Below are 25,824 nucleotides of genomic sequence, written 5' to 3' on the forward strand. Positions count from 1 at the left end.
CCAGTGACTCCCCGCTAGCAAATTCCCGGGACTGACTGGACGCGCTTAGACGAGCCCAGCCCTGAAAGGGAGCCCCGTTGCAAGGCGGGTTCCCACATTATAAAAAATCGCCGCAGCATTCCTTTGACCCTTGGCCGAGACGGGTAATGCCACCATGCCGTCATGCAATGGCGTCAATCTCTGCATTTGCCGGCGGCGCGTGGTGGTCGATTGCTGGGCGATGCGTTGCCGCTTCCAGAAGTCCCGCGTCGGCCAAGTCGAATCTCGGTGCAGGATATGCAGCTCGGCGGCGGAGGCGGCGGTGATGGGCGGGGGATACACGGACATCACCCCGGAGCTTGCAGTACCTTGCATCGTAACCTCCGAATGGTTCCCCGGTTGATGAGTGTATAATGGTGACGGCAGTTGTCATTACCGGACCCTGTTGATGGCTCTCGGTGCTTGGTTCATTATGAAACCGTCGGCGAAACATTGTATTTAGCCGTCTACTTGTAGTAGCCTTACCCTATATGTGTAGAGTTGGCTAACGGATGCTCCTTTTTTGTGACGGTAATCGGCTTTCTACCTAGGGAGATAGTCATATGTGGATTTCAATGTTCATTCTCGTACCGATAAATGTATGGATCGTCTAGTGATTCATCATGTTGGTTGTCAATTGCGCATATGGTGAAATCCATAGTGTTGATTATTGATCCCCAGAGACTCCACACCGACAACCGCTTCAAATCGACTCCCATTGTCGTTGTAAACTCCACCAAAACAATCACAAGAGACACCAGACATTTCATGCTTGCACCAACATTTTCAGCTTACATTGTGGCAAAACTCATTCTCTATGTATTATGCACCGGAAAACCCTTGCACCCTGTAAGAACCATCCGTCACTAACCTTACCTCCATGCCAGGACGAAATTAACATCAGTGTAAGAAAAAATCAGAGACAAGAACCCCGAAAAACGAAGAAAAAAGAGGCTGCCAAAAACAAGGGAAACATGAGATGCGGGCCGACTCTGCCCCTCTGGCTGTCTATGAGATGGTTTCCAGTCCCAGAGTTTTGCTGCGAACTTTGCTGGTTCCTGCAAAAGATGCCTATCAACTGACCATGCTACCCCTTGAAAACGGCACCGGCTGGATCGCCGACCTGCTTCAACCGCTTCCTGTTTCTGTAGCCTTTTCTCCTGTCGCTCGCCGCCCGTCCATTTTCCGAGGTAGATCGGTGGCTTAGATGTAATCCTCAAACCCCACGGGACCCTTTCATGTCATGAGTGTGTGAATGCCTGGCGTCGATTTTATTATCGCTTTGCTCAGCTCTGTTTGCACTCGGCAGCCTCCTGCTTGGGCTTGCCAGACTCGTCCTGCACGCTGTTAGCTGAATAATGACATCTCGGGTGGGCCGCCACATACATCGTCGTCTGATTCCTCCTCGTCATCGTTCTCCTCGCTCAGGTCATCCTCATCCTCGTCATCATCATCATCGTCAAAGTCGGCACCGTCAAGCTCGTCGTCCGAGATCTCCTCGAAGGCGAGGGCCTCGCCAGTGAACCAGTCGATGGCGCGGGGGATCAGCTTCTCCTTGATGTCCTCACCGAGCTGGTAGTCGAGCTCGAGACGCTCCTCGATATCGGACTCGGCATCCTCGTCGTCATCATCGGTAGGAGCCTTGGGTGGCGAGAAGAAGTTGAAGAAGGACTCGGTAGGGACGGTCTTCTTAACGATACGGGTCTGCTTGGTGTCTGAAAAAGGGTCAGTTGAGCTGCTCGGTCTGGAAAAAGCGCAGCCGGTAAGTCATCACTCACTCTTGTTCCTCTGCTTCTTGCTCTCGACTCGGACAGTGAGGTCACGGCCGGGCAGCCACTCGATCTTGTCACCCTCAGCGTGGTCATAGATGAAGTCACCACCGTAACCGCTCTCATTCTGGTAGTAGTAGGTCTTGGAAATGGTGGTGTTCTTGAAGTAGTCGTTGGGGGCGAACTCGAAGATGAGGCGGAATCCGGGCTTGTCCAGGTACTCCATGCGGATGTCAGTGACGTGCTTGAGGGCACCCTCATCACGGTCGGTGATCATCTCGGCAAGGGAGATCTGGTTCTTCATGGCAGACAGCCAGAACTCGGGGATACCAGACACATTGTCGGGGATCTCAGACTTCTGCTCAGGCTTGGGGGCATCACCCTCAGCCTCGGGCTCGTCATCCTCCTCGCCGGCCTTGACCTCATCCTCGGTGGGCTCAGATTTTCCGTTGATGATGGCGGAACGCTTCTCGTAGAGGGGAGAGAACTTGGCGAAGTACTTCTTCTCGAGTTGAAGCACCTCCTCCTGGAACTCGGCCTCGAGCTTGGAGTGGTCCTTCTGAATGCCCTTGAGGCCAGCGACACGGCGGCGGACGGGAGCGGGCAGGGACTCGATGTAACCCGAAGATTGGCCCACGAGGGAGCCGAGACGACCCTGAATCATCTGGATGAGCTTGGGGTTTTGGGCGAAAACGGAAGCCGCGGCGGCACGGTCCAGATCCTCTATAGCGGGGTCAGAACAAGCTTCTTTGTGGTTTCTCGTTGACCGAGCAAGCGAAAAGTCGCAAAAATACACTCACCCTCCTTGATACTAGCGACGCCCGGCTGCTGAGCGTGGGAGGAGATGGGAGCGGTGGCAGCGGGAGTGTTCTGAGGCGTACTGAGTGAAGGTGGGGTAGTTAGCATCGTGGTCCGTGAAGCGGCGGGCAAAACATCAATAAAGGATGGCATCTGGAGTCGTAAAAATGACTTACGGAGCCACAGTCTCCTGAGAACGCTTTCCGCGAATCGGTTCGGCCATGGTGTCTGATATGAGGGGATCCGAAGATGCGCTTGGGATACGTCTTGGGGGAGACGGAAGATGAGGTTGAGAAGGAGGAAAGGAAGTTGAGGGAGCGACGGCCGTTGACGTTTGCTAAATTTTGGTGGGGGGCGACAAGTTGAAAAAAATTTGGCTGGTAGGTACACAAGCAGCGCTCTCACTTGTTGGGCCGCCCACCAAGCACCAAGCTCAACTGGTCGATCGCCTAAAAAACCCAGACTGTGTGAAAGAGGGGACGCTCTAGGCTTCTGGGAGAGGCGGGAAGAGGGGTGTGGAGCGTGGAGGCGCTGTGAGATAGCGGAGAAGGGAGACAACAGAAGGGAGACTGAGCCACAGAAGGACAGTGCGTGAAGCACAGTAGCCGCACTATTCCCACCGACCGCCCATTTCTGGGCCCGAATTGTGTGCCGGGGCCTGTGGCGCATGGCCCGTGATCTACCCCGACTTGCCCATTCGCGGCCCAAGGAAGCACTCGCCACAATCCAGAGAAATTCCAGAAACCCAGATCCCTTCCCTTCCCTTGCCTCTCACTCACACTCACCCTCGGGTCAGCCCTTCAGTCACCGGCCCTTCTCTTCCCAGACACCAAGACACTGGAATGGTGGCGCCCCAAACCAGGAACAGCAGGCCGTCCCCCGGATTGGATCTCGGACTTCTTCTTTTGTTGACTTAGAGACACCCGGACTCGCCCGATGGGGAACTCGGGATGTTTGATAACTACGTAGCCCCGTTCCGTAGGTTGCTCACAATCTCGGGAGCGGCATTGACCTCGAGCAAGCGAAGTTGGCCCCAAAGCAACGGTTCACACGGAGCCGGCTACCAAAAGAAACGCCCAGCCAAGAAAGACAAAAATGCTGACCCCTTCCTTGCCCTTGGCTCGGATGGAAGGGTTGAAGGGAAACATGTTTCCAACAACTCACCATACCCCTACGTGATAAAACGCGGCTCGCACGCACTGTGACAGACCCTGCGTTTTCTCGCAATGAGGTGAACGATTGGCTGGATCATGATCAAGGACCGATACCAACAAGTCAAGGGATGCGTCACGAATCGCGCCCTGATGTTACGCGGAGCGGGCTGCCTGGCCGGCGTCCCATTCGCCCAATGCTTCTTCCTTTTTTCTCTGCAGCAACTGTTGATGGATATTGGTGGCTAACAGAGACCGCCCCGGGCACACTCATGCATCCTGGGGCCATTTACCTAAGAATCCCTGATGCTGAGAGTACCATCATGAGATTTGCTAGCTTCTTCAGGTCTTGTGCATGAGGACCAAACTGCAATCGTAATATTATGCGTTTCCTGTAGATACTGATTCATAGAAATACCTGAATTCGCGTTGGTCTTGTCAGCCAATCATGTGATGCATGTTTCTCTCGCCCTGTTGTGGTGGCAGCCTTGCATCCTGCATCGGCAATCGTCCAATCATCGTCATTGCGGGGCAAACTCGGCATCGAATCGTTATGACTCGCCTCAGCCTGGCCAGGGCACGAGCGCTGAACCAACGACGTAATCGCATCGCGACAACCACCAACGAAGTATCCGCAAATCGTCAATCCATTATCAAGTATTTGCTGACGATGAGAGCTGGACCCCCTTGAGACATCTTGATGGAAGACGATGCTCCTCTCAGCCCTGATCCGGGCCAGGATCACAATGATGGCCATCACAGATCCAATGGTCGCGTCTCTCTGTATCGAGTTAGCTCTAATATGAGCAGATCCAGCATCTTTGAGGATGTAGAGATGGCTCATGAAGAGGTGAGACAGACCGTCCAATTGTTTATCATCTTTTAGCATGTATCAAACTGACTTAATTCTCTTATCAGCTCTACTCTGGACCCGTTGCTGAAAGTCTCCCCACCAGCGTATCAGCTTTTTCGCATCGCAGACCACGCGCCGACTCGACGACCAGCTTCACCTACTACGATGACGATGCCGATGGCTTTCCAGACGAGGAAGACGCAGAGAGTGTTGCCGTTCAAAGTATTCCCGGTGACTATATTCGGCGAAGCGTCTCGGACATTGGCGACTTGGAGTTTGGAGTTGATGGTGTCGAAGACGAGGATGAAGAGTTGGATCACGACTATCGTGTCTCGGAGGATGACTATGCCCTTCGAAGACACTCCTCATCGTACTCCCGAAATTCGGTTCATGCTCGTCTCTTGCGACGGGACAGCACGGCCACAGCCGGAAGTTTCCGTCGACATGGTCGGACCAGCCAGAAGATTTATATGGTCAACGAGGACCTCACAATCGCAATTGCAGGGTTCAAAACCAGTCGCGTCGGATCTGCAGTATATCTGCTGCTATGCATCCTGACCTGTGGGCTGGCCTACCTTCTTTTCCGTTGGCTGCCCCGGTGGTATGTCGGCCTTCTTGGGCAGCCATGCGCCCTGCGGGACTGCGAATGGGTTGTCATAGAAAACCAATGGGGTGAACTTGTCACCATGTCGGTTCGCTCTCAGCCATACGGGCGGCCGTTGTCGACCGTCTTTGGCCTGTCCGAAAAGTTCTACTCAGAAGTCTTGGACGATGATGATCCTATCATCGATGACCTCCGAACCCTCGATTATCGTTACGTCCGATTTTGCTTCCACCCTCTCAAGGATAAGTTTGTACTTTTCAATGGGTGGAAGGATCCGAATTGGACTGATGTGCGGCTCACTCGCTCTGGACTTGACAGCGATGAGAAGGGTGTCCGTGAGATTGTCTTTGGCAACAACCTGATTGACATTGAGCAAAAGACGATGGGTCAGCTCCTGGTCGATGAGGTGCTCCATCCATTTTATGTCTTTCAGATTGCCAGCCTTGTGCTCTGGTCTCTGGACAGCTATTACTACTATGCGGTTTGCATCTTTCTCATGTCTGTTGGTAGCATTACAGCTACACTTCTCGAGACACGGGCTACAATGCAGCGTCTTCGCGAGATCTCGCGCTTTGAGTGCGACGTTCGAGTCCTTCGTAACGGATTCTGGCGGTTTATTAGCTCCAGCGACTTGGTCCCTGGCGATGTCTACGAACTCAGCGATCCCAGTCTCACACAGTTCCCAAGTGACAGTCTTTTGCTCACCGGAGACTGCATTGTGAACGAGAGTATGCTCACTGGCGAGTCGGTTCCTGTCTCGAAGCTCCCAGCCACCGACGAGACGCTGCGCTCCATGGACCTGGCGGCTTCTTCGGTGACGCCTGAGACGGCTCGGCACTTCCTTTTTGCTGGCACCAAGATCATTCGTGCGAGGCGGCCTCAAGACGATCAGGATGGTGATGCAGTTGCGCTTGCACTCGTCGTGCGGACTGGTTTCAATACCACAAAGGGGTCTCTGGTACGATCAATGCTGTTCCCGAAGCCATCTGGTTTCAAGTTCTACCGTGATTCATTCCGGTACATCAGTGTTATGGCGATTGTCGCTGCTATCGGTTTCCTGGCGTCATTGGTCAACTTCATTAGACTGGGACTCGCCTGGCATTTGATTATTGTGAGGGCACTCGATCTTATCACTATCGTCGTGCCCCCAGCTCTACCTGCTACCCTGACAATTGGAACAAACTTTGCTCTAAGTCGGCTCAGGAAGAAGCAAATCTTCTGCATCAGCCCTCAGCGAGTCAATGTCGGTGGAAAGCTGGATATCATGTGTTTCGACAAGACAGGCACACTGACGGAGGAGGGCCTGGACGTTCTTGGTGTCCGAGTTGTCAACCGGGACTCCAACAAGTTCGGCGAGATCATCACTGAACCTCAGATGCTACTTGCTGAGGCCACGCGGCAAAATGCTCAGGACACTTTCCGAGCAGCTTTGCACACTATGGCCACCTGCCACTCTTTGCGGTCTGTAGATGACGAGCTGGTCGGTGATCCTTTGGATCTCAAGATGTTCGAGTTTACATGCTGGACATACGAGGAAGGAAAACAAAACGTTGCGGAGGGCGAAGATGAGGAACAAGGTGGACTTGCGCCATCGATTGCAAGACCTCCTAATGTAAGCAACTCGGGTATCGTCTAGTCAAGCGGATGCTAACATTCAACTAGGCGAACCTGGAACTTGGTGTGCTCAAGTCGTTCGAGTTTGTCTCCCAGCTTCGACGCGCCAGTGTTATTGTCCGTCAATTTGGCCAGAAAAGCGGCGATATTTTCGTCAAAGGTGCCCCTGAAGCCATGAGGGAGATCTGCCGGCCAGAAAGCTGTAAGTATTGCGTAATTTATCGAGAGATTTACGCTGACTGTCCCCGTATAGTTCCTAGTGATTATGACGAGCTTCTATCATTCTACACGCACAAGGGCTACCGTGTCATTGGTGTTGCCAGCCGTCACCTCAAGAAGCTCAGCTGGGTCAAGGCTCAAAAGATGACTCGAACTGATGTCGAAAGCAACCTCGACTTTGTCGGGTTCATTGTCTTTGAGAACAAGCTCAAGCCTACCACGGCGGGAGTTTTGGAGGAGCTTCTGGCTTCCAACATCGGAGCTGTAATGGTTACTGGAGACAACATCTTGACAGCCATCAGTGTGGCTCGGGAGTGCGGTCTTATGGATCGAACTGCTCATTGCTTTGTGCCTCGCTTCATTGAGGGTAAGTTTGGAGTTCGTAAGTAATGAGAACCATGTTAACTTGGTAGGCGATTGCCGCGATGCGGAAGCAAAACTACAGTGGGAAAGCATTGACAACAACCTGTACCACTTGGACGAAACAACGTTGCTGGTGAGTCGGCACTACAAGCTGTCATGAGTTGCGCTCGCTAACATTAGCAGCCCCTACCAGCGCCCCCGGAGGATGATGCATCTCTGCCATATGACATATCTAACTTGCGTAACTACTCATTGGCCGTTTCTGGCGATGTGTTTCGCTGGGTTGTGGACTTTGCATCACCTCAAGTTCTCCAACGAGTTCGTCTATCCAATGTCTTGTTTTGAGGCAGGCTTAGCTAACATGGAATGCAGATGCTCATCTCTGGCAAAGTGTTTGCGAGAATGTCCCCTGATGAAAAGCACGAGTTGGTTGAGAAGCTGCAGAGCATCGACTACACGTGCGGTTTCTGCGGCGATGGTGCAAACGACTGTGGTGCTCTCAAGGCAGCAGATGTGGGCATTTCCTTGTCCGAGGCAGAGGCTTCCGTGGCGGCCCCGTTCACCTCTAGAGTCTTTGATATCGGTTGTGTCTTGGAGGTTATCAAGTAAGTTGGCAGTGATAACAAGTTTAGGAGTGATCTAACAATTCCATAGGGAGGGTCGAGCGGCTTTGGTGACGAGCTTTAGCTGCTTCAAGTATATGAGTTTGTACTCAGCAATCCAGTTCACCTCGGTCACGTTTCTCTACGCTAGGGCCTCAAACCTGGGAGACTTCCAGTTTCTGTTTATCGATCTCCTCCTGATTCTCCCTATCGCCATCTTCATGGGATGGGCAGGGCCAGCGCCAAAGCTCTGCCGCAAGCGACCCACGGCAGATCTGGTATCACGCAAAGTGCTTACGCCATTGCTGGGCTTCATGACCATTTGCGTTCTGTTCCAGACGGTGACATACATCACAGTCAAGGAACAGCCGTGGTACATTCCCCCAGAGGTGCACCGCGATGAGCCCAGCATCCAGAACTCTCAGAACACGGCCCTCTTCCTGTTTTCTTGCTTCGAATACATCTTGTCCGGAGTGATCCTCAACGCGGGACGGCCGTTCCGACAGCGGACGACGCAGAACTGTGAGTATTTAACATTACGTCGTGTAAAGAGCTGGGCTGACTTGAGATGTTTGTAGGGCCATTCACCACGACTGTCATTATAGCTCTCTTGATCACCCTATACATGATTCTTGTACCGGCTCAATGGGTTACCAATCTGATGGAACTAACCAAGATGAGCTGGGACTACGAACTGTTCCTTATTGGACTGGGAGTTGCCTACTTCGTCGTGGCCTGGGCATTCGAGCACTTCTTGGCTCTACAACTCGCTCGATATATCGGAGTTGTTAAGGAGCGAATCACGGGAAAGACAAAGAAGCGAAAGGAGTACAAGATCATCAGGGAAGCAGCTCGGGTATAATATTGAGATGGTTGATGTGGGCCAATGGCTGAGTTGGATTGGTTGGCGATGTTAGAGCCACGGTAAAAGCATTTGGATCTGATGGAGTATGAAGTAGAATATTGATAGCGAGTTGACCATTTTCCTATCGGAAGACTCGGATATTCAAACACGATTGCGTGTATGCAATGGTTGGATATGAGACCGACAGCCGTTTACATGGCACCGTTTGTCGATTTATGCAGAGTCAATGACGTAGTTGACTTGGTGTGGACATCACGCACAGCCCCAGCAACCAGAACAACAGCCATGTACAAATTGGCGATAACATGAGGTTTGCTTGTAGACTTTGATCAAGCTGAACGATACCTTTCAAGCTGGAATAGGTGCACAGAGCAAGTATACGCGGGGTCTTTGAAAATGAACTACGGTAAGCCTCATCACCACTCTCATCCCACTCAACACCAGAGACACCATCTAACATGTTCACAAGACTGGATTCTCGATGGAGGCTACCTCCCCCATGCTGTCATTCGCGTCGGCATCAGACGCCAGCTGCGAGAGCGCATCGACTCCATCGCAAGCACCTCTCTCAGCGCCGCCTTTGGCCGCAAGATGAATTACCTGGAGAAGCTCCGCACCCGACCCATGGCCATCGAGACGGCCACGGCCAACACGCAGCACTATGAGGTCGGAACTGGCGTGCTGGCGGCATGTCTGGGCCCGAGGATGAAGTACTCCTGCTGTCTTTACCCCAAGGGTAGGGAGACGCTTGCTGAGGCTGAGGAGGCCATGTTGGCGCTGTATCTGGAGAGGGCTGAGCTTAAAGATGGGATGAGAATTCTTGATCTCGGGTGAGTTGAGCTGGAAGAGGAGTGAGTTACTCATGAGAGACAGGCTAACTCATGATATCTAGCTGTGGATGGGGATCTGGTGCCATCTACTTTGCCGAGAAGCTGCCCAACTCGCAAATCACAGCCTTTTCCAACTCCCGGACACAGAAGGAGTACATCGATTCGGTAGCCAAGGAAAAGGGCATTACAAACCTCCAGGTCATCACCGGCGACGTCGTCGACTACGAGTTTGAGCCCGAGTCTTTCGACCGCGTTGTCTCCATCGAGGTAAGCCCCCGTTTCTTATATCGGTAACATCTCATTGACAGCCTGTAGTTGTTCGAGCACATGAAGAATTACGAACTGCTCCTGGCCAAGGTGTCACGCGCCCTCAAGCCCCGGGGCAAGCTCTTTGTACACATTTTTGCTCACAAGACGGACCCCTACGACTACGAGGAGGGCTGGATGACGACTCACTTCTTCACGGGCGGTACCATGCCCTCGGCAGATCTTTTGCTGTACTTCCAGCGAGATCTCCAGATTAAGAATCAGTGGTGGGTCAATGGCCAGCACTACTCCAAGACGTGCGAGGTGAGTCCTGTCCCTTTTTCCTTTTATTTGAATCCCTCTGACTTTCTTTCTGGCAACAGCACTGGCTGTCCAAGATGACAGCCAACAAGAAAGAAATCTGGCCGCACCTCATTGAGACGTACGGTGAGGAAAACGCAACAACGTGGTACAATCGCTGGCAAATCTTTTACATGGCATGTTCGGAGCTGTTTGCGTACGAGGGCGGAGACACCTGGGGCGTATCGCACTATCTGTTCGAGAAGCCGGGCGCGTAGTTTGGGAACTTGGAAAGTGTATTGCATCTTTGATTTGATTCCTGAGCTTCTCCATCTGCTCTATATACACCGCACCAAAGCCAATTGTCTCTTGGCGCCCCAACGCTCGTGTTGTCGTAGATGCTGCGGGAATGGGAAGTAGTCGTACATGGTTGTCGTTTAGTGGTCCCAAGGGTGTTTGAGACCGAGGAGCACGGCACCTAAGGAATATTAGCCATTGTTGCCCAGGCACAAGAGTTCCCCCGTAAGAGAATGCGCGCTTCAACAAACCATCCTTCTTAGCCCGGTACATCAGCTACAAACCCCAACCCAGTTAGCAATTCCACTTCTTGAACCCTCATTCACATCGGCTCAGCTCGGTCTGGGTCGACTCACAAAGAACCACATGCCAGCACCAAGAGCAGTGGCGGTGAATCGGTAGATCCGGGGCACGTGAGCCACCGGGGGCTTGGGGGGCCCATTGAAGCTGTGGTGACCGTGGCCAGCCATGATGAAGCGTCGGTTGATATGTCGGCCGGGGGAAAGATCGGGGGTTCGGCCTGGAGGAATTAGGCAGGTTAGCGGTTTCTGAGCTGTTGAAAGAGTCGTTCGGGAAGAGGGGAATGTCGCTGACGTACGGACAGACCGAATTGAGGGACGTGGACAAGGCGATCGAGGTCGTGATGGTACGGCAATGGTTGGATGGAGTCGTGAGCCGAGCCAATTCGGAAGAGGCTCTGCTTAGGTAAGGATGGCCTCTGATTGGCTGCGAGATAGATATGCATGTAATCAATCAGAGACTCTTTTATGTACATGCAGATGCATATATCGAGTTGTCAACTCTATCAGATCTTTCCCACAGTGGGGTTCCCGCTTCTGGACCCATTCCGCGCCTGTCTGAGGTAATGCGAGTGATAGCTCCGAACGAGACGACAAGGCTGTCCATGTCATCAAAGATACCACCTTGCGTCTAAGAGCTGTCTTGGCCAAACTATGTTACTCGTATAATTCTCTTTGTTTATTCTTACTCTTCTTTCAACGTCTTGCATCGTTTGTGTCAAACATTTTGTTGTTGGAAAAGAATATTCATTACCTTTGTTCCTCCTCTTCGTTGCATCTCACCTTTACTCAGTTTCATCAGCCAGAGGCAACCATCTTGAAACCAGCACGCGACACTTGGAAAAACATCTCGAATTCTAGGTCACAGAAATCGACGTAAACAGTCAACAACGGGAACAGGAGCCAACCATGGCGACTCCCAAGTTCAGCACAAAGTCCCCTACGATTCGTCGTATACGTCAGTCTCCCCGCCTCAACCATCACTCCCCAAAGCCTGTCAATACTCGTCTTCTTAACCTGATACTGACATCCCACGACAGTCAAGGAAGCAGCTGAACTATCCAGCTCTCCCTCCGCCGATTACACCGCCGAACCCCTCGAGTCCGACCTCTTCGAATGGCACTTTACCCTCCGTGGCCCTCCCAACTCAGTCTACAGCAACGGTCTCTACCATGGCCGCATCGTCCTCCCTCCTACATATCCTCTGCGACCCCCCAGCTTCCGCTTCATGACACCGAGTGGTCGATTCGAGGCCAATCGAGAGATCTGCCTTAGCATTAGTGGCCATCATGAGGAGACGTGGCAGCCAGCCTGGGGAGTGCGAACAGCTCTAGTGGCGTACGTTGTATCCCCCTCATGCGAAAAAACATTCATGCAGAGCTAACGTGATGTAACCCACAGGCTCCGAAGCTTCATGGAAACCGACGCCCGTGGTCAACTAGGCGGCCTGGAGACAACCGACGCCGTGCGACAACGCCTCGCAGCAGAGTCATCCTCGTTCAAATGCGCAGCCTGTGGCAAGACAAACGGCGAAATCATCAAAGAGTGTGAGGAGCGAGCGAGCGAAGCTTCTTCAAGCGCTCAGGAGGTCGAAGTGCCCAAGGAGCTGAACATGGGTTGGCGCGATGAGATGGAGGCCAAGAAGAAGTCCGAGAACAAGGCCGACGAGGCAAACGACGATGCAGAAGCGGCAGAACTGGCTGAGGGATTCGTTCAAACTGCACCTATTGCCGCTGTCAACTCAACCCCCGAGATCAACAACCCCACCCCAACCCGAACCACGGCCCCGAACCCCGCCCCCGTCCCGGCCGGCCCAGCACCCAACGCCGCCGCGGCCCCCATCCCTAGAGCGGCGGCGCCCGGTACACAGCGACAACAAATACGGCGCGCATCCGACGATGGAGTCCCAGTCTGGCTTGACCGGACGATTGTCGTCCTGGTGGTGCTTCTGGTGGCTCTCGTGCTCAAGATCCTTTTTGCCCTGTAGGCAAGGATAGAGAGGGCATCTTTTTGGGTCTGAGTTTGGCGTATGGTGAATTGGATTTTTCTTTCTTTTTTTTCAAGTGTAGCGTGTTATATATCCAATGGAAATGAGTATTTATCATGGTACACAGTTGGTGCAAGCTTTGGCGTTGAACAATGTCTTCTCACACTGACCCCTTCCTGATGACCTCCTAGAATCATCGACATGAGCTGCAACAGCTTCACTTCCAAGCACATACGACCATAGCCCTTTGAGAATACGGGATCCCGTCCGCTCTCCCATAGTCAAGCAGAGGAGCGCTTGAGTAGTAGTTGGGTCGGTGACGACCAGCGAATGCCGAGTGTTGTATGTCTTTCTTTTTGACCTTTTTGCCAGCCTTTTGCTCTCACCCATCATACAAAGGCATCAACATCATGTATTGAATAGACAAGAACAAGTAACTTCAGTAATAGTCGATATTCAAAGGCTAGCTACTGCGAGTTATTAGAGCTACCTGATCTCAGCGAATAGCAATGCTTTTGTCATACACCTCACAACCCTGTGCTTCTTCCTCAGGGGTATCATGATACTCGTACATCGCAGCCCCTTTCATGGTCCTGCATTAGTCGTCCTCTCGTGGACCCCTCGCTCTGAGTTGCCGTCCCCATTGCCATGGGACTGCCAGCCACCACCATTCTCCTGTCGTCACTCCTAGTCCATCCTCCGACTCCTTGAGCACGCCCGTCTTCTTTCCCCAGTCAATGATCATCTGAGCTTCAAACTCTTCTAGCACTGGTTTGAGTGCGCTACACACTCCTTCTATCGACAGATATCCCCTGAGAGCAAAGATGAAGCAAAATGCGCCCAAGACATCCATCCAACGTTGGGCATCTCGTCGCCCAAAAAAGTCAACCCACTGCGGCAGCACGCTCTCCTTGCCCGCTGTGGGAGGGCCCTCATAGATGGTCTTGCGGATCACATCAATATCCTCGTCATACTTGTACGTGTCCGTCGGGACCGCCTCGATGCTGAAATGATAGTACGACTTCGGGAACTTGCGACTTTCGTAGTTGCCTGGCTCGAATCCAAGAGGAATATTGGGCACATCCACGGGCATCAGCTTGATTCTCTCGGAAGCGTTCAAGTTTGTCAATGCCATGACAGCTCCGTCTTCAAGAGTGTATGGAACCTGGAAGGTTTCTCCACGACGAAAGACGGCATCCAGCTTGGCCTTGAAGTCGGCTGCTTCTTGGTACTTTGTCCGCTGTGCTAGTTTCCCCAGCATGTGGTAATACCATTCGTTGAGTCGGTATGGTCGACCACCAAGGGGAGCCTTCTTGCTCCTGCAGATGATTCGTTGCTGAGTCAAGTCATCAATGGCCTGCTTGAGAAGCGCGTTGTTCCGATCCTGGTCTCCCTTGGCGAGTGAGGAGAACTTTTGCCTAATCTGTTCCACTGAATACCGGCTGTCCTCCGTGCAGCACAGAGATCGCACCCAAGATCTTGCAATGACCCTGTCAGTGAGTTCGACATGTTCGTCAAGGCCGGTCAACATCTTGTCAACAGATACAACAGCTGGGCTGCCAGTAGTGGCCTCAAACCGAGAGAAGACAGATGACTGCACATGGTGAAACTTCTCTCTCCAGTCATCCACCACACGAGAGGCCTTGTGAGAGGTAAAGTTCTCCTCCAGAAGAGCCTTGGTTGACGGCAGATCAACGCCCTTTCTGCGTGGCAACTGAAGCGTCCAATCAATCAGTTCATGCCAGTCATAGTCCAAGGGGTCATCAAAGTCAAACTCTGGAAGTTCTTCCTTCTGATATGCAATCAGAAACTTATCCTGAAAGTCCTTTGTGAGTTTTCCCACGTACGCGCCCTGATCTCTACGGGCGGTGATCCAAAATCGACGAAGCTCCTTGAGCTTGAATGATGGGAAGAGTTTCAACAACAGTCCCCAATCGATGGCCTTGTCGGAACCACCGAGTAGCACACGAACAGCAACAAATGCAGCGAGCAACCTGTCCGCTTCCTCAGAGTCAGAAGAGTCATTGGCCGAATTCTGGGCGTTGAGACCCTCTGGTTGTTCTGCTTCGGTGGGGATGTTCGTTAAAGCGCGGGTTAGGAGGCGGACACGCTTGACTCTTGCCTGCTGGCCTTGCTGCTGCCGAGCAGTAGTGGTGCGCGCGCTCTCTCCGTCGGGTCCTGCTTGGGGCACTGATAGTCTCGTCCACTTAGGACTGTCGTCTTCCTCATCAGATGTCGAGTCAACAAGAAGCTGCCGGTCTGGCACGGCTCCTGGGAAGGACTCTGGTGTAAGTTGCCACTCTGCAGGCCACGTAAGGCCAGGAACATCGACCAACTCCATGTCGGCTCCGCTAAAGAACGTCACGAAGGTGTTGTGAGGGCCCGCTGCACCGCGCGGCGCATGGACGAAAGACTCGGCCCATGATCGCTCCGTATCCATACAACACTGTAGTCTCTCGACGAAGCGCTGGTATCGACCAAGGTCGGTTCTATGCTGACGCTTCTGGCGTTTCAGCTCAAGGGTGCGTTCGTCAATCACATCCAACATAGATGACCAGGCGAACCAGTTCATGTCAGGCATCCAGCCCTTCAGTGTGTAGCTGGCATCTTGCAGCTCAAAGTCTTGAGCGCTAATGTAGGGCCAGGCACCAAGATCGCCGGAAACCAAAATCGGCTTGTCAAACACCAATTCCTTGGGGACGTCGTTGAAAGCTTCCTCTTCTTGCACATGACGAGCTGCGGCCTTGGTGGCGCGCTTCGACAACCACCTCGGGGGTTCCTCGTCCAAGAAAGTATTGGGCTCGAGGAACCGAATTGACTCGGGGGCACCATGAGTTGCAACGCCCGCAAAGTGTTCATACCACTTTCCTTGCCCCGTCTCGTAATCTTGATGAAAGGTAATATCGTTCCGTTTGGATGCCCTATCTGGGGATGCGCTGTTGTCTCTTGCCGCTCTCTTGCGTCTCCTGCGCTTCTGAGGTGGAGGAGCATCTTCGTCATCATCGTCCAGGTCTTCTAAGGCTCTCTTTTGTGCAGCTCGTGCCACATACACTGGGGCATCCAGCATCTCAACCTCGATCGGAAGATCTCGACGGCCGCGGTTGAGCAAGTCGTGGTCAGCCAGAGCGTCAAATGGTGGCGGTATATATGTATCTGGGTGAGCTGCTTTGATCTTGTCGAGCAGATTGGTGGCTTCAGGGGAGAATGGATCAACACCGGCCTGAACTATGACGTGACACTTTTCAGTCATGCCCTTGGTACTGCGGAAGCTGTGCCAGTGTTCGGCAACGACCTTGTTCTTCAGCATATCCCGAAGCACGGCTTGATACGCGCGTACTTGGGGGATTGCTTCTGTCGGGAACATTTGTGTCCAACGTATCGTGATCGCATGCCAAAACGGCTTACCCCCCGGAAAGACGCCGGACTGCTCTGTTAGGATCTCTTGAATAATCTGGCGAGTTCGAGCACTCAGAGCAGCCCTGGATATAGGGGTATCGACAACTGCCGGTGATCTGGGCTTCACAGTCGAACTGCCACCATTGAGTACACCGTTGGTACCTTCCTTGCCGTTGGTTTCAGGCCCCTTTGGCTGGGGAGTCTCAGCCGTTGACTCAGGTGCCTTCGTCTGCGATCTCGGGCGAGGGGTCTTTGGCGAGCTTGCAGACAAATCGAAACGGTGCAGCGGCCCGAGAACAGGCCGCGGCTGCCCGTCCTCATTCTGCACAAGGGCGCCGTTGGTTCCATTCGATAGGGATGTTTTTGGGGTATCAAAACTGGTGACCGGAGGGCGTCGCCATTCTGGGTTAACATGAAATGAGTCGCTTTTGAAACTGACGGTTGGCCGTGAGGACCATGATAGTCGGGCAACTGGGCCTCGTAGTTTCGAAACACGTCGAGCTGGAGTCGAGAAGCTCTCCTCCTCCACCTCTTGGCTTTGATCTTCTTTCTCCGGCTCCGTCTGTTCCGGTGCCTCGGCTTGTGGTGACTTGTCCTCTGCGGGAGTTGGAGTTTCGGGCTCTTCAACCTCAGAGATGACTCGCTTCTTTCCGCGCCGGACTGGACCTGCCGTGGCTTCATCGAATGAAGGGTTGCAAGCCGTCCTCGACTTTTCCAGGTGGTATTTCAAACCAATGTCATTCTTCCAGCTGCCGCCGCACTTTTCGCAAACCCAAGGACGTGGACCAGAGTCACCTTCGGTAGTCTCTGCCGCATTTCCCTTCTTCCTTGTCTCGCCCCTTCTTGGCTGACCACGTTTTCTATTGCTCAAGGGGTTCTTGATTGCCACTTCAGCCTCAGGATCCTTCTCATTTTCATCTCCGCCCTCAATCTCTTCGGCGTCAAGAGCAGCGCTCGCGATTCCGGTCTCTGCTTTCTTCGCTGAAGATCTTGTTGACCTAGCTCGGGTCGCTCGTGCAGGTGTTGCTCGTACGGGGGTGGTAACAGTTGGCTGACTTTCAGAAAGCACGTCTTTGAGATGGTCTGAGGACACCTTGAGAGTAGCTACAAGCGTATCAGCGTCGCCTGGTCCCGATGGCGCATCATCTGGGTTCAAGGTTTGTGGTTCTTCCGGCGCTGTCTCCTGCTGTGTTGTCGAATCTTGTGAAGGTGCGCCCGGCTCTTCAGCTGCAGAGATACCGTTCTCCTGAATGCCGTTCTCCTGAGTCGCACTCTCTTGAGTTGTGTTCTCTTGACTTGCGTCCTCACGGGCACTGGTTTCATGAGTTCCATTCTCCTGAGTCATGTTCTCCCGATTCGTGTCCTCCTGAGCTACTTGTTCTTGTTGTGGCACTGGTGATTCTTTAGGCTGTTTTCGGTTTGCCCTGGCTTTTGTAGCAGGAGCAGGTTTCTGCTTCTTTGCGTTGCCCTTCTTGGGGCGTCCCTTGTTCGTCTTTCGAGTCGCCAGCCCTAGGCTGCACAGTTCCATCAATGTGGTGGAAGTTTCGCTAGAGATGCTTGCAGCAGGTATCGGGGAGAAGCCGTAGGAGTCGGCAAGAGTTGCCCCATGGCTGTGAGAGTCGTCGGCGCCATTGGCGATTGGAGGCGGAAGTGAATCGTTTTGAGCAAAATAGCGATATGAAGCTACCTTTCCAGTCCTGGTGTGTTCACTGCGAAGTTGAAAATGGGATAGATGAGCCGGTTGCAGGTTTGGAACAGACAAGGCAGTGGTCATGGAAGAAAGGTGGCGGCTATAAGACGGGCCCAGGGTCAAGGCATAAACGTCTGGGTTTGTCAAGCCGGTCTCACCAAGTCGCTGTGCCATTTCCGCAATGATGACAGGAACTGGCTTATCCAGCGACCATGGTGGTGCTGCAGCTACTTCTGAAGCGTTAGAGCTTTGGCCGTCGGCCTTGGTTCCATCGAGGCCATCCAGGTCAGGATTTCTGGGCGTTTTCGCCTGCTTTTTGCCCGTAGCCAAGTAGACCGCCCAATCCTCAGAGTTGAAGTCTCGGACATATTTGATACAGTCTTTGAACACCTTCTCCCCTAGTTTCGCGGCGACGTATTGGATGACACCTCGGGAGTTGAGAAAACGGCACACCTTGGCAAGGACCTTCATCTGCCAGCGCATTCCCAACACGCCGAGCTTGGACTTCATGTCGGTCATTCGCAGGACACCCCATTCCTTAGCGATGGCCATGATGGTTGTAGCCAAGGCTGTGTAGTCGATAGACTCTCCAGTCCATCGAATGTGCCAGGGAACCGGGTCGAGGTTGTCAACTAAAACTTGGCGGGTGAGGGTCATGTCAGGGCGGACTTCATCTCCCCCTTCACCATCCTTTGGCAGCGGCGGCGCGAACAGTTTGAGCCACATCTTACTCGTCTTGGTTCCTCGCACCAGTGTCGTTCTCTTGGCGATGTAGCCCTTCTTAAGCAGCGCATCGGTTCGTTTGGGAACAGACCTCTTGTCCTGGTCGACGAGCCGGCCGAGATCGCCTTGCAAGATACCTTGGGTAGTCGTAGAAGCAATTCCGAGCAACAACATCCATTCAGACTTGGGTACTCGCTTGTAGTCAACAGCGTGACCGGTAAGAGACTCCCACATGGTCTCCTCAGAGGCGTATACCAACACATGTTGAGGAGCTGTGCGGGTTTCTGATGTTGATTCTGAGGGTTCTGCACCTTGCTCGTTGGCATCTGCGGGTGGTTCAAGTGCCAATATCTCATTCAATGTGAGATGGTTGTACTTGCGATTGGGACCAACAGAGATGTCTCGTCTTGAGACAAGCCAGCTCCAAATAGTAGAGGCAGTACGATGCTGTACCGCGGGATCACCCCCACGCAGTTGTGAGAGAGGTTCAGCGTGAGCTTTTGAAGGATGGTGAATCGCGTCCAAAACGTCGCCCACGGGACACCCTGAAAGTTGATCTTGTCAGTTTCTGTCACTACAACAACGAAACATAACAAGCAGTCAGTCAAACTTGCCCTGTTCGCCGGCGCACGAGATGTGCACCAACAGGCCCGCGATCAAGCCTTCAAGCTCCGATGCCATTTCATCCAGGTTACCTTGTGGCTCATTCTCGAGTCGAAGCGATGCCTTAAAAAAATCTGCACAGAAATCGTCTGGGGCGAATTGAACAGAGAAGCCCCGGGTCGTTTGGGTGTGTCGTACTTTTTTTTCCGGTTGCTGCAGTCGAGGCAGATTGAAGTGGGGATGGCGGGGTGCGATGGAGAATGAAGCGACGCCAGCTGCGGCGGTCGAGACTGATGACATAATCACTCTTGGCAGATTGGGGACTCATATCTGCACCACCGGCGGTGCAAATAAGATCACGGGACTGGCACCCCAGCCACCAACAGCTCCTTCGTCCGGTCATGATAAAGGCATATTACGAGACGAAAGGCTCTCACAATGGGAAAATGTTGATAAAGAGTATCATAAGTAATTGCTCGACTAATTCGTAACGTCTGAGCTAAGTTCATCAAGTCATTGGCTAGAGCACCCTGCTCTTAGCTCCCTGTTAAGTACCTTTCCCTCGATTGAGCCGGTTCCATGCTGGCTCTCAACTCACTCGTTTGACCCCATACGCAAACCACACCTAAACCTTCGAATCACTCCCCACTCAGTTGAGAAGGGAATAGTTGATCGCCTCAAGGCGAATCTCCTCCAGTGAGGCCGGGTGAGCAACAACACACAACAGCTGAAGCTCTTGAATCGCCGTCGCGTGAGAGTTGACATCCTGAGGATCCACAGTCTGCCCTCCAAAGACGTTGAGTTCATGTCCGCGGACCTCTGCGGCGACCTTGCTCCACTGCTCGACGATCTCGTGGCTGAAGCGGATGCGATACGTGGCCGACCAGGAGATGGCGGTCCAGTCGCTCTAGGACTGGTAGACGAACTTGGCGGCAGCCTTGGACTTTCCGTGCCAGAGCTCCATGAAGTGCAGCTTGGGCATCTTCATGGCAACCTGTCCTGCTCGCACAATCAACTTGCAAGTCTCCGGGGTCATGCTGTACATCAGGTTGGTCGTCAGGGCCAGCTCTCGGAGGTTGTACCAGACCCAGTGGCTCTTGCAAGCGTTGAAGAACTGAGTCGCATTGGTAATGTAAGAGACAGAGAGCTTCTCAAGTGAGAGACTCAGGTGTGCCATGGCGATTCCGACTTCAGAGTTTGGGCTTCGGACGCGAGGCTGAGACTGCACCCAGAGGGCGCGGTTGAGGATGTGCTTCTCGTGAGCTTCATTGAAATCCTCAAAAATGACCACGCGTCGGAGTGTCCCGGGGAGTCTGAGCAGCGCGAGGTCTGCATAGCCGAGGCCTGCAATGGTTAGTCTCCTGGTGATATCTCTTAGGGGTGAGTGTGAGTACTTACGGGTGTTAATGTACGGGTCCAGGTAATACTTGCGACGTGGCTCATAGAAGATCTCCTTGAGCTTTGGAAGGCCATCAAGGATCTGCTGGATGGTCGGGATACCAATGTTGCATCGAGTCTGTCGGCGAACAAGCAGGCCGGTGATGGCTCGGACACGAGGGAGGTCGTCGATGTTGGGCTGAATGCCAAGGCCGTAAGGACGACGCCACATGTTTTCACCATCCATCTCGCGAAAGGTCTCATCGCAAGGACCCTCAGGTCGGTCGAGCTCACAGATCAAGTTGAAGTCGGAGTCGATGTAGACATCCTCCCGGAAAGTATGGTCAAAGTCGCTGCGGGACCAGACGCTGATCTCAAGCTTGATATCTGAAGCTCCGTCTTCATCCCAGTCCTGAAGGATGGTGAAAAGCCCCATGAGGGATCGTCGAAGCTCGAGGTGATCGTTCTGGGAGGCTTGTTGCAAGAGTCTGTGGGTGCAGACATCGCATTCATATCGTGGAAGCTCGATACGGAGCCAGATGTACTTGACAAGGTGTTTCTGGCGATGAATGATGCGGTAGAAAGCTCGAAAATCGCGTCGCTCGACGGTGATGTGACGATAAATCTCCTTCTCGAAGAACTGCTGCCATTCCTTGGAAACGAGAGAGTAGTCGGTCAGGCTTCCGGGAGGGTGAGGGTGGTCTTCAAGCACCCATTCGTAGACCTTCAAGCGAAGCTCGTAGGCCATGTCGTTCCAGCCAACCATCTTGGCTACGGGCCTAAGACGAGGCAAGGGCGAGGCTAAGACTGGTCAATGTCTGAGAGTGATTCAGAGACGAGGAAGATTCACCTTGAAGTTGAGTGGAACAGCTGTCAGGGACTTGGAGACGAAAGACTGTTGTTGGGATGTCTGAGGAGGAATTGGGAATGACTTCAAGTTTACTGAAAAAGTATTTATATGCTGGAACAGGTTATTCACATCTTGCACTGACGAACACTGAATAATACTGAAGCAATCAAGTTCGCCGTTTGATACGTTTCTCCTTTTTTGTTGCCAAACGCCTCGACTCCAACGCACGCTACAATTGTAAGTCTCCGTTCGCTATGCCCGATTCAACTTGGCCTGTTCGTGTTCCCGAATCCGTCGATACGCATCCACGACGTCTGCGCGGATCTCCTGCAATTCCTCCCGGCGCTTAAGACTCCCTGCCGATTTGGGGACATTTCCCACGTTTGCCGTGGCGCCCTCCACCTTGAGCTGTCGCGATGTTCCCTTGTTCAGCTCAGGGGGTGCTTGAGCCTGGTCGTGCAGCGCAACCTTGGCCTCAGCCCTCTTCTTCTTCAGTTCAGCCCATGGGTCGTCATCGACCTTACCGCGCTTCCTCCTAGATCGCTTGCTCAGAGCTTCGTTGAGCTCTGACTGTGCTATCGCCGTAGCACCTGTAGGATCCTCGTCCAGTTCGCGGCCAATGGCTTCATCGGCCTCCTCTTCGCGCTGGTCCTGAATCTTGGCCTCCTCAGCGCGCCATTGATCGTAGAGCTTGTGCATCTTCCTCTCCTTTCTCGTACGGTAGATCTTGAGACCAGCCTCGTCCTTGCCATCCTTGATAACCGTCTTCTTTGTGAGGCCAGCAACGGGTAGAGCAGCATCTACACGCTGAGAGAAGGACCGCAGATCCTCTCCAGGCCGGATCTTGAGCTCGTGCGCCTGTTCCTTCGCAGTCGGTTTGCCATCGGTTCCATCGTCGAGCCCAGACCTCACTTTCTTGCCCTGCGCGACAGCCATGAGCCGCCTAAACGCTCTCGGTGCGTCATTCTCCTTGCGCGCCTTCTTGCCCTTTTTTCCCTTTTGGGAACCATCTTTTCCGGCATTCTTCGATCCGACAGGTAAAGATTTCGCTCGTTGGGAGGGGGGCAGATTGAATCTACAAACAAGTGTCAGAAGCGCAAACGGAGAATCATTGTAGAGGGCATCACTCACGCTGCTTCATCGTCACCCCTCTTTCTCTTGTGCTTGTGCGGCATGGCTGTGACTGAAAAGGAATTTTACAGCAATAATTTTCCTTGTTCACTTTCGAAACAGTAGTCGTTTGATCGGAAGGCGGAATCGCGAGCGAGGTTGCAAGGTTGTCAAAGAGACGTTCAAGTTGAAGTTGTCGCAGTTGGATGGAGCAGTCCAAAAATTCTCTTATCGGTGTTATCTGGGGCTTATCGCTCTTAGGTTCCCCTCAGTGGAAAGAGGTCACTGGCCGTTCGAGTACAACCCCAACCTCCCAAATAACGTACTACTGGACGTTTTCCGACTAGAAATACTTGGCCAAAATGGTCTATACTTGCCGGACTCGGCCGAGTCCATGGTTCTCACCTTGGTCTAAGGCACCACCAATGGCGCCCTATAGGTAGGCAATAAGAACTTTATCCTGCCACGGAGATAATTTAAAGTAAAATCAATAAATAGAAATACAAAATGAATAAATTCTACTCTCAAGTATTTATATATGAGCTTGGTTTTATAACCAGAAGCCTTAGATGCTTTGCTTGTGTTGATTAAGCAGGCAAAGTGTCAGCAAGGTGCTGGAATCACCTACTCAGTATTTTACTAGCCACTCATTCTTGATTTAGCTTTTACCCGGATTCTAGAAAATATTAGCATGGCTCCATGTCGATAGTAAATCTCAAATCTATCCGTCTGGCCCTCGGCGCCGTTGAACGGAGATGAACCCAGCCATCCATGTTGAGTGGGGCCTCCGCCTCTACCGAACAACGACAACCATGGTGGTGAGACTTCCACTGAGACTCTTTCACTACATGTCCATGACAGGGCGAATATCCTCAACATTATAACAACAGTTTTATGGGATTTGTATCAAGTTCAAGGCCAATCTTTGTTTGAAACATGGCTTCACGGAAGCCCAAAGCCCGCAATGAGGCCAACAAAGCAGCAACTCGCCTTACCGCTCAGTTAAACCCCTATGTCTTCGCCTTGGGCATGGTCGGAGCAGCTTTGAGGTAAGTTTTGGCCCCAGTTGATGTCTTCCTTAGAAACTGACCATGAGAAGCACCATGGCCCTTGTGCTGGCCCTCATTGTTGGCGTCACACCCCTGATTTGGTCTCAAAGCCCAAGTTCATCATCAGTTGAGTCGACCGCCGATTTAACTCTCGGGCTCGGCTCAGCACTTCCAATTCCCTGTCATTCACACAACGACTATTGGAGGAGGATCCCCTTCTACTCGGCCATTAACGCTGGCTGTATTGGCATCGAAGCAGACGTGTGGGTGGTTCGAGGTGAACTACTGGTCGGCCATAACCTGGGATCCCTTTCTAGCGGCCAGACTTTGACGTCCATGTACATTCAACCGCTAGTTGAACTTCTCCAGACAAAGAACTCAGTCAAAGACCCAAACATTCCGTTTCGAGGGGTGTACGATCACGACCCCAGCCAGACGTTGGTCTTGCTGGTTGACTTGAAGGCCGACCCCAACAGCTCTTGGCCACTTTTGTTGGAAAGACTGGAGCCTTTGCGTCAAAGAGGATGGCTGAGCCATGTGAACAACGGCGCTTTCATCTCAAGGCCCATTACAGTTGTGGGAACCGGTGATACCGAGGTTCGTTTGGTGAATGAGGAGACTCCTTTCCGGGACGTCTTCTTTGACGCACCGCTTAATGAACTCGAGGAGGGTGAGTTCAGCTCTCTCAACTCATACTACACCAGCGTGTCGTTTGAGAAGACGATCGGCAAGATTGGCCGTGGAGGCCTTCAGCCGGAGCAACTGGCCAAGCTGCGGAATCAGATTTCCCAGGCTCATAGTCGAGGGCTCAAGGCACGATATTGGGGCATGCCCTACTGGCCGATTGATGTGCGGGATCAACTCCGGGAGCTTCTAATCGACGAAGGTGTTGATGTCCTCAACGCTGATGACCTGGTGGAGGCCAAGGGCATATTTGCCAAGCGCGGACACTTGGCCAAGTAACGTCGATAGTATTGTATCAACACAAACCGATCTATTCATGCCGACATACCGTGATATCACGAAGTTTATGTTGACGCTTTCTGCCGAGTTCCGCACATCCACCCTTGTCGAACCATCTATTCCCGAGTCTCCGGAATATCACCGAATGCAGACCCCATCTAGATCAGTATACACCTATGACACGTCATGGAGCACAACCCCGCAAGTTTGTCAGGAAAGGAAACCTCTCCGATGTGCCGATCTGAGGTTCCTTGATAAGATCTCGCCTCTCCCTCATCCAAGAACCAACAACAATATCCCGCCACCATATCCTCCCTGCATCACCATGGCCAACGAAGGACGCATTGCTACTCTCGATGTGAGATACCCGTGACCTCATCTTGTAAGATCTCGTGCTCATCAGTTCCAACCAATTAGTCAACGGTTGCCGACAGGCTCCCGGTTTACTCCAAGCTGCTCTTCGACGGCAAGGCCGCCAAGGGTCTTAGCTTCGAGACAATCGCAAAGCATCTCGACAGAAGCGAGGTTGCTTGTGCGGCCCTGTTCTATGGCCAAGCCACAGCCTCACCTGAGGATATTGACCGCCTCTCGGACCTGTTGGAAATCTCCAAGGAGACGTTGACAACCCAGATGACAGGGTTCCCCAACCGTGGCCAGGCCAGTCCCATGCCTCCGGTTGAACCTCTCATCTACCGATTATATGAGATTGTGCAGAACTATGGATACGCCTACAAGGCAATCTTGAATGAGAAGTTTGGCGACGGAATCATGAGTGCCATCTGCTTCTCTACCACAGTGGATAAGGAGGTGGACGAGGCTGGCGCTCCATGGGTGGTTATTACACTGAAGGGCAAATGGCAAGTTACCCCCTCCCCCTAACGGCAAACTCACGCTAACCGTCTCAGGCTCCCTTTCAGTCGATTCTAAAGATAGTGTTGCTGTTAGTGAGTGGGAGTCGGCTGGCTGCCCATCCCGGATCCAACTCTCCCGCCTCATCCGCCGCCTCTACGGGTATTAAACCGGTAACTCTTTGAAATGAGTCAACAGGATTAGGCTATTACGAAATATCATGAAAATCCGAGTCATTTTCATTAAGTCTGACCACTTAGACAGAGGTGGTTGTGGCCTCTGCTGAAGAACAATACTAAGCCCATACAAAGAAACCCCTGCTCCATATCCCTGCCTCTCACTTACTGTGCATCACACGATGACATTCCACCTGCCATGTTCAGGAACGGGCTTGTTTTG

At 52.7% G+C, this 25,824-nt stretch overlaps 9 protein-coding genes across 9 annotated transcripts; 5 read left to right on the forward strand and 4 right to left on the reverse strand.

Annotated features, from left to right (window-relative positions):
- Positions 1-789: 789 nt before the first annotated feature.
- On the reverse strand, positions 790-2,902 carry NFA2101 (nucleosome assembly protein). The gene is made up of 5 exons (XM_003050275.1): positions 2,762-2,902; positions 2,588-2,667; positions 1,797-2,510; positions 1,405-1,733; positions 790-1,355 (listed from the first exon to the last, which is right to left on the reverse strand). The coding sequence occupies exons 1-5, from the start codon at positions 2,806-2,808 to the stop codon at positions 1,305-1,307; spliced, it is 1,221 nt and encodes a 406-aa protein (XP_003050321.1). The 5' UTR covers positions 2,809-2,902; the 3' UTR covers positions 790-1,304.
- Positions 2,903-4,436: 1,534 nt separating this feature from the next.
- Positions 4,437-8,853, forward strand: NECHADRAFT_49472 (uncharacterized protein; the record flags this gene model as incomplete). The annotated part of the gene is made up of 9 exons (XM_003049899.1): positions 4,437-4,586; positions 4,655-6,805; positions 6,856-7,009; positions 7,061-7,393; positions 7,440-7,522; positions 7,573-7,707; positions 7,762-7,994; positions 8,044-8,513; positions 8,570-8,853. 9 exons carry the CDS (start codon positions 4,437-4,439, stop codon positions 8,851-8,853), a joined length of 3,993 nt encoding a protein of 1,330 aa, XP_003049945.1.
- A 356-nt stretch (positions 8,854-9,209) lies between these two features.
- On the forward strand, positions 9,210-10,849 carry NECHADRAFT_63362 (uncharacterized protein). The gene is made up of 5 exons (XM_003049900.1): positions 9,210-9,262; positions 9,326-9,686; positions 9,749-9,953; positions 10,002-10,256; positions 10,316-10,849. The coding sequence occupies exons 1-5, from the start codon at positions 9,253-9,255 to the stop codon at positions 10,508-10,510; spliced, it is 1,026 nt and encodes a 341-aa protein (XP_003049946.1). The 5' UTR covers positions 9,210-9,252; the 3' UTR covers positions 10,511-10,849.
- A 616-nt stretch (positions 10,850-11,465) lies between these two features.
- NECHADRAFT_63363 (uncharacterized protein) lies at positions 11,466-12,936 on the forward strand. Its single transcript, XM_003049901.1, has 3 exons — positions 11,466-11,786; positions 11,869-12,166; positions 12,230-12,936. Exons 1-3 carry the CDS (start codon positions 11,738-11,740, stop codon positions 12,813-12,815), a joined length of 933 nt encoding a protein of 310 aa, XP_003049947.1. The 5' UTR covers positions 11,466-11,737; the 3' UTR covers positions 12,816-12,936.
- Positions 12,937-13,413: 477 nt separating this feature from the next.
- Positions 13,414-19,630, reverse strand: NECHADRAFT_96061 (uncharacterized protein; the record flags this gene model as incomplete). The annotated part of the gene is made up of 5 exons (XM_003050276.1): positions 13,414-17,058; positions 17,101-19,121; positions 19,153-19,169; positions 19,256-19,361; positions 19,393-19,630. The coding sequence occupies 5 exons, from the start codon at positions 19,628-19,630 to the stop codon at positions 13,414-13,416; spliced, it is 6,027 nt and encodes a 2,008-aa protein (XP_003050322.1).
- Positions 19,631-20,134: 504 nt separating this feature from the next.
- Positions 20,135-21,370, reverse strand: NECHADRAFT_84563 (uncharacterized protein; the record flags this gene model as incomplete). Its single annotated transcript, XM_003050277.1, has 2 exons — positions 20,135-20,571; positions 20,626-21,370. The coding sequence occupies 2 exons, from the start codon at positions 21,368-21,370 to the stop codon at positions 20,135-20,137; spliced, it is 1,182 nt and encodes a 393-aa protein (XP_003050323.1).
- Positions 21,371-21,706: 336 nt separating this feature from the next.
- NECHADRAFT_96062 (uncharacterized protein) lies at positions 21,707-22,629 on the reverse strand (the record flags this gene model as incomplete). The annotated part of the gene is made up of 2 exons (XM_003050278.1): positions 21,707-22,529; positions 22,586-22,629. The coding sequence occupies 2 exons, from the start codon at positions 22,627-22,629 to the stop codon at positions 21,707-21,709; spliced, it is 867 nt and encodes a 288-aa protein (XP_003050324.1).
- An 871-nt stretch (positions 22,630-23,500) lies between these two features.
- Positions 23,501-24,576, forward strand: NECHADRAFT_84565 (uncharacterized protein; the record flags this gene model as incomplete). The annotated part of the gene is made up of 2 exons (XM_003049902.1): positions 23,501-23,613; positions 23,664-24,576. The coding sequence occupies 2 exons, from the start codon at positions 23,501-23,503 to the stop codon at positions 24,574-24,576; spliced, it is 1,026 nt and encodes a 341-aa protein (XP_003049948.1).
- Positions 24,577-24,864: 288 nt separating this feature from the next.
- On the forward strand, positions 24,865-25,736 carry NECHADRAFT_102802 (uncharacterized protein). Its single transcript, XM_003049903.1, has 3 exons — positions 24,865-24,934; positions 24,994-25,433; positions 25,482-25,736. Exons 1-3 carry the CDS (start codon positions 24,902-24,904, stop codon positions 25,501-25,503), a joined length of 495 nt encoding a protein of 164 aa, XP_003049949.1. The 5' UTR covers positions 24,865-24,901; the 3' UTR covers positions 25,504-25,736.
- The last annotated feature ends 88 nt before the right edge of the window (positions 25,737-25,824 follow it).

The sequence above is a fragment of the Fusarium vanettenii genome (assembly GCF_000151355.1).
Source record: "Fusarium vanettenii 77-13-4 chromosome 9 genomic scaffold NECHAsca_6_chr9_2_0, whole genome shotgun sequence".
Taxonomy (NCBI): domain Eukaryota; kingdom Fungi; phylum Ascomycota; class Sordariomycetes; order Hypocreales; family Nectriaceae; genus Fusarium; species Fusarium vanettenii.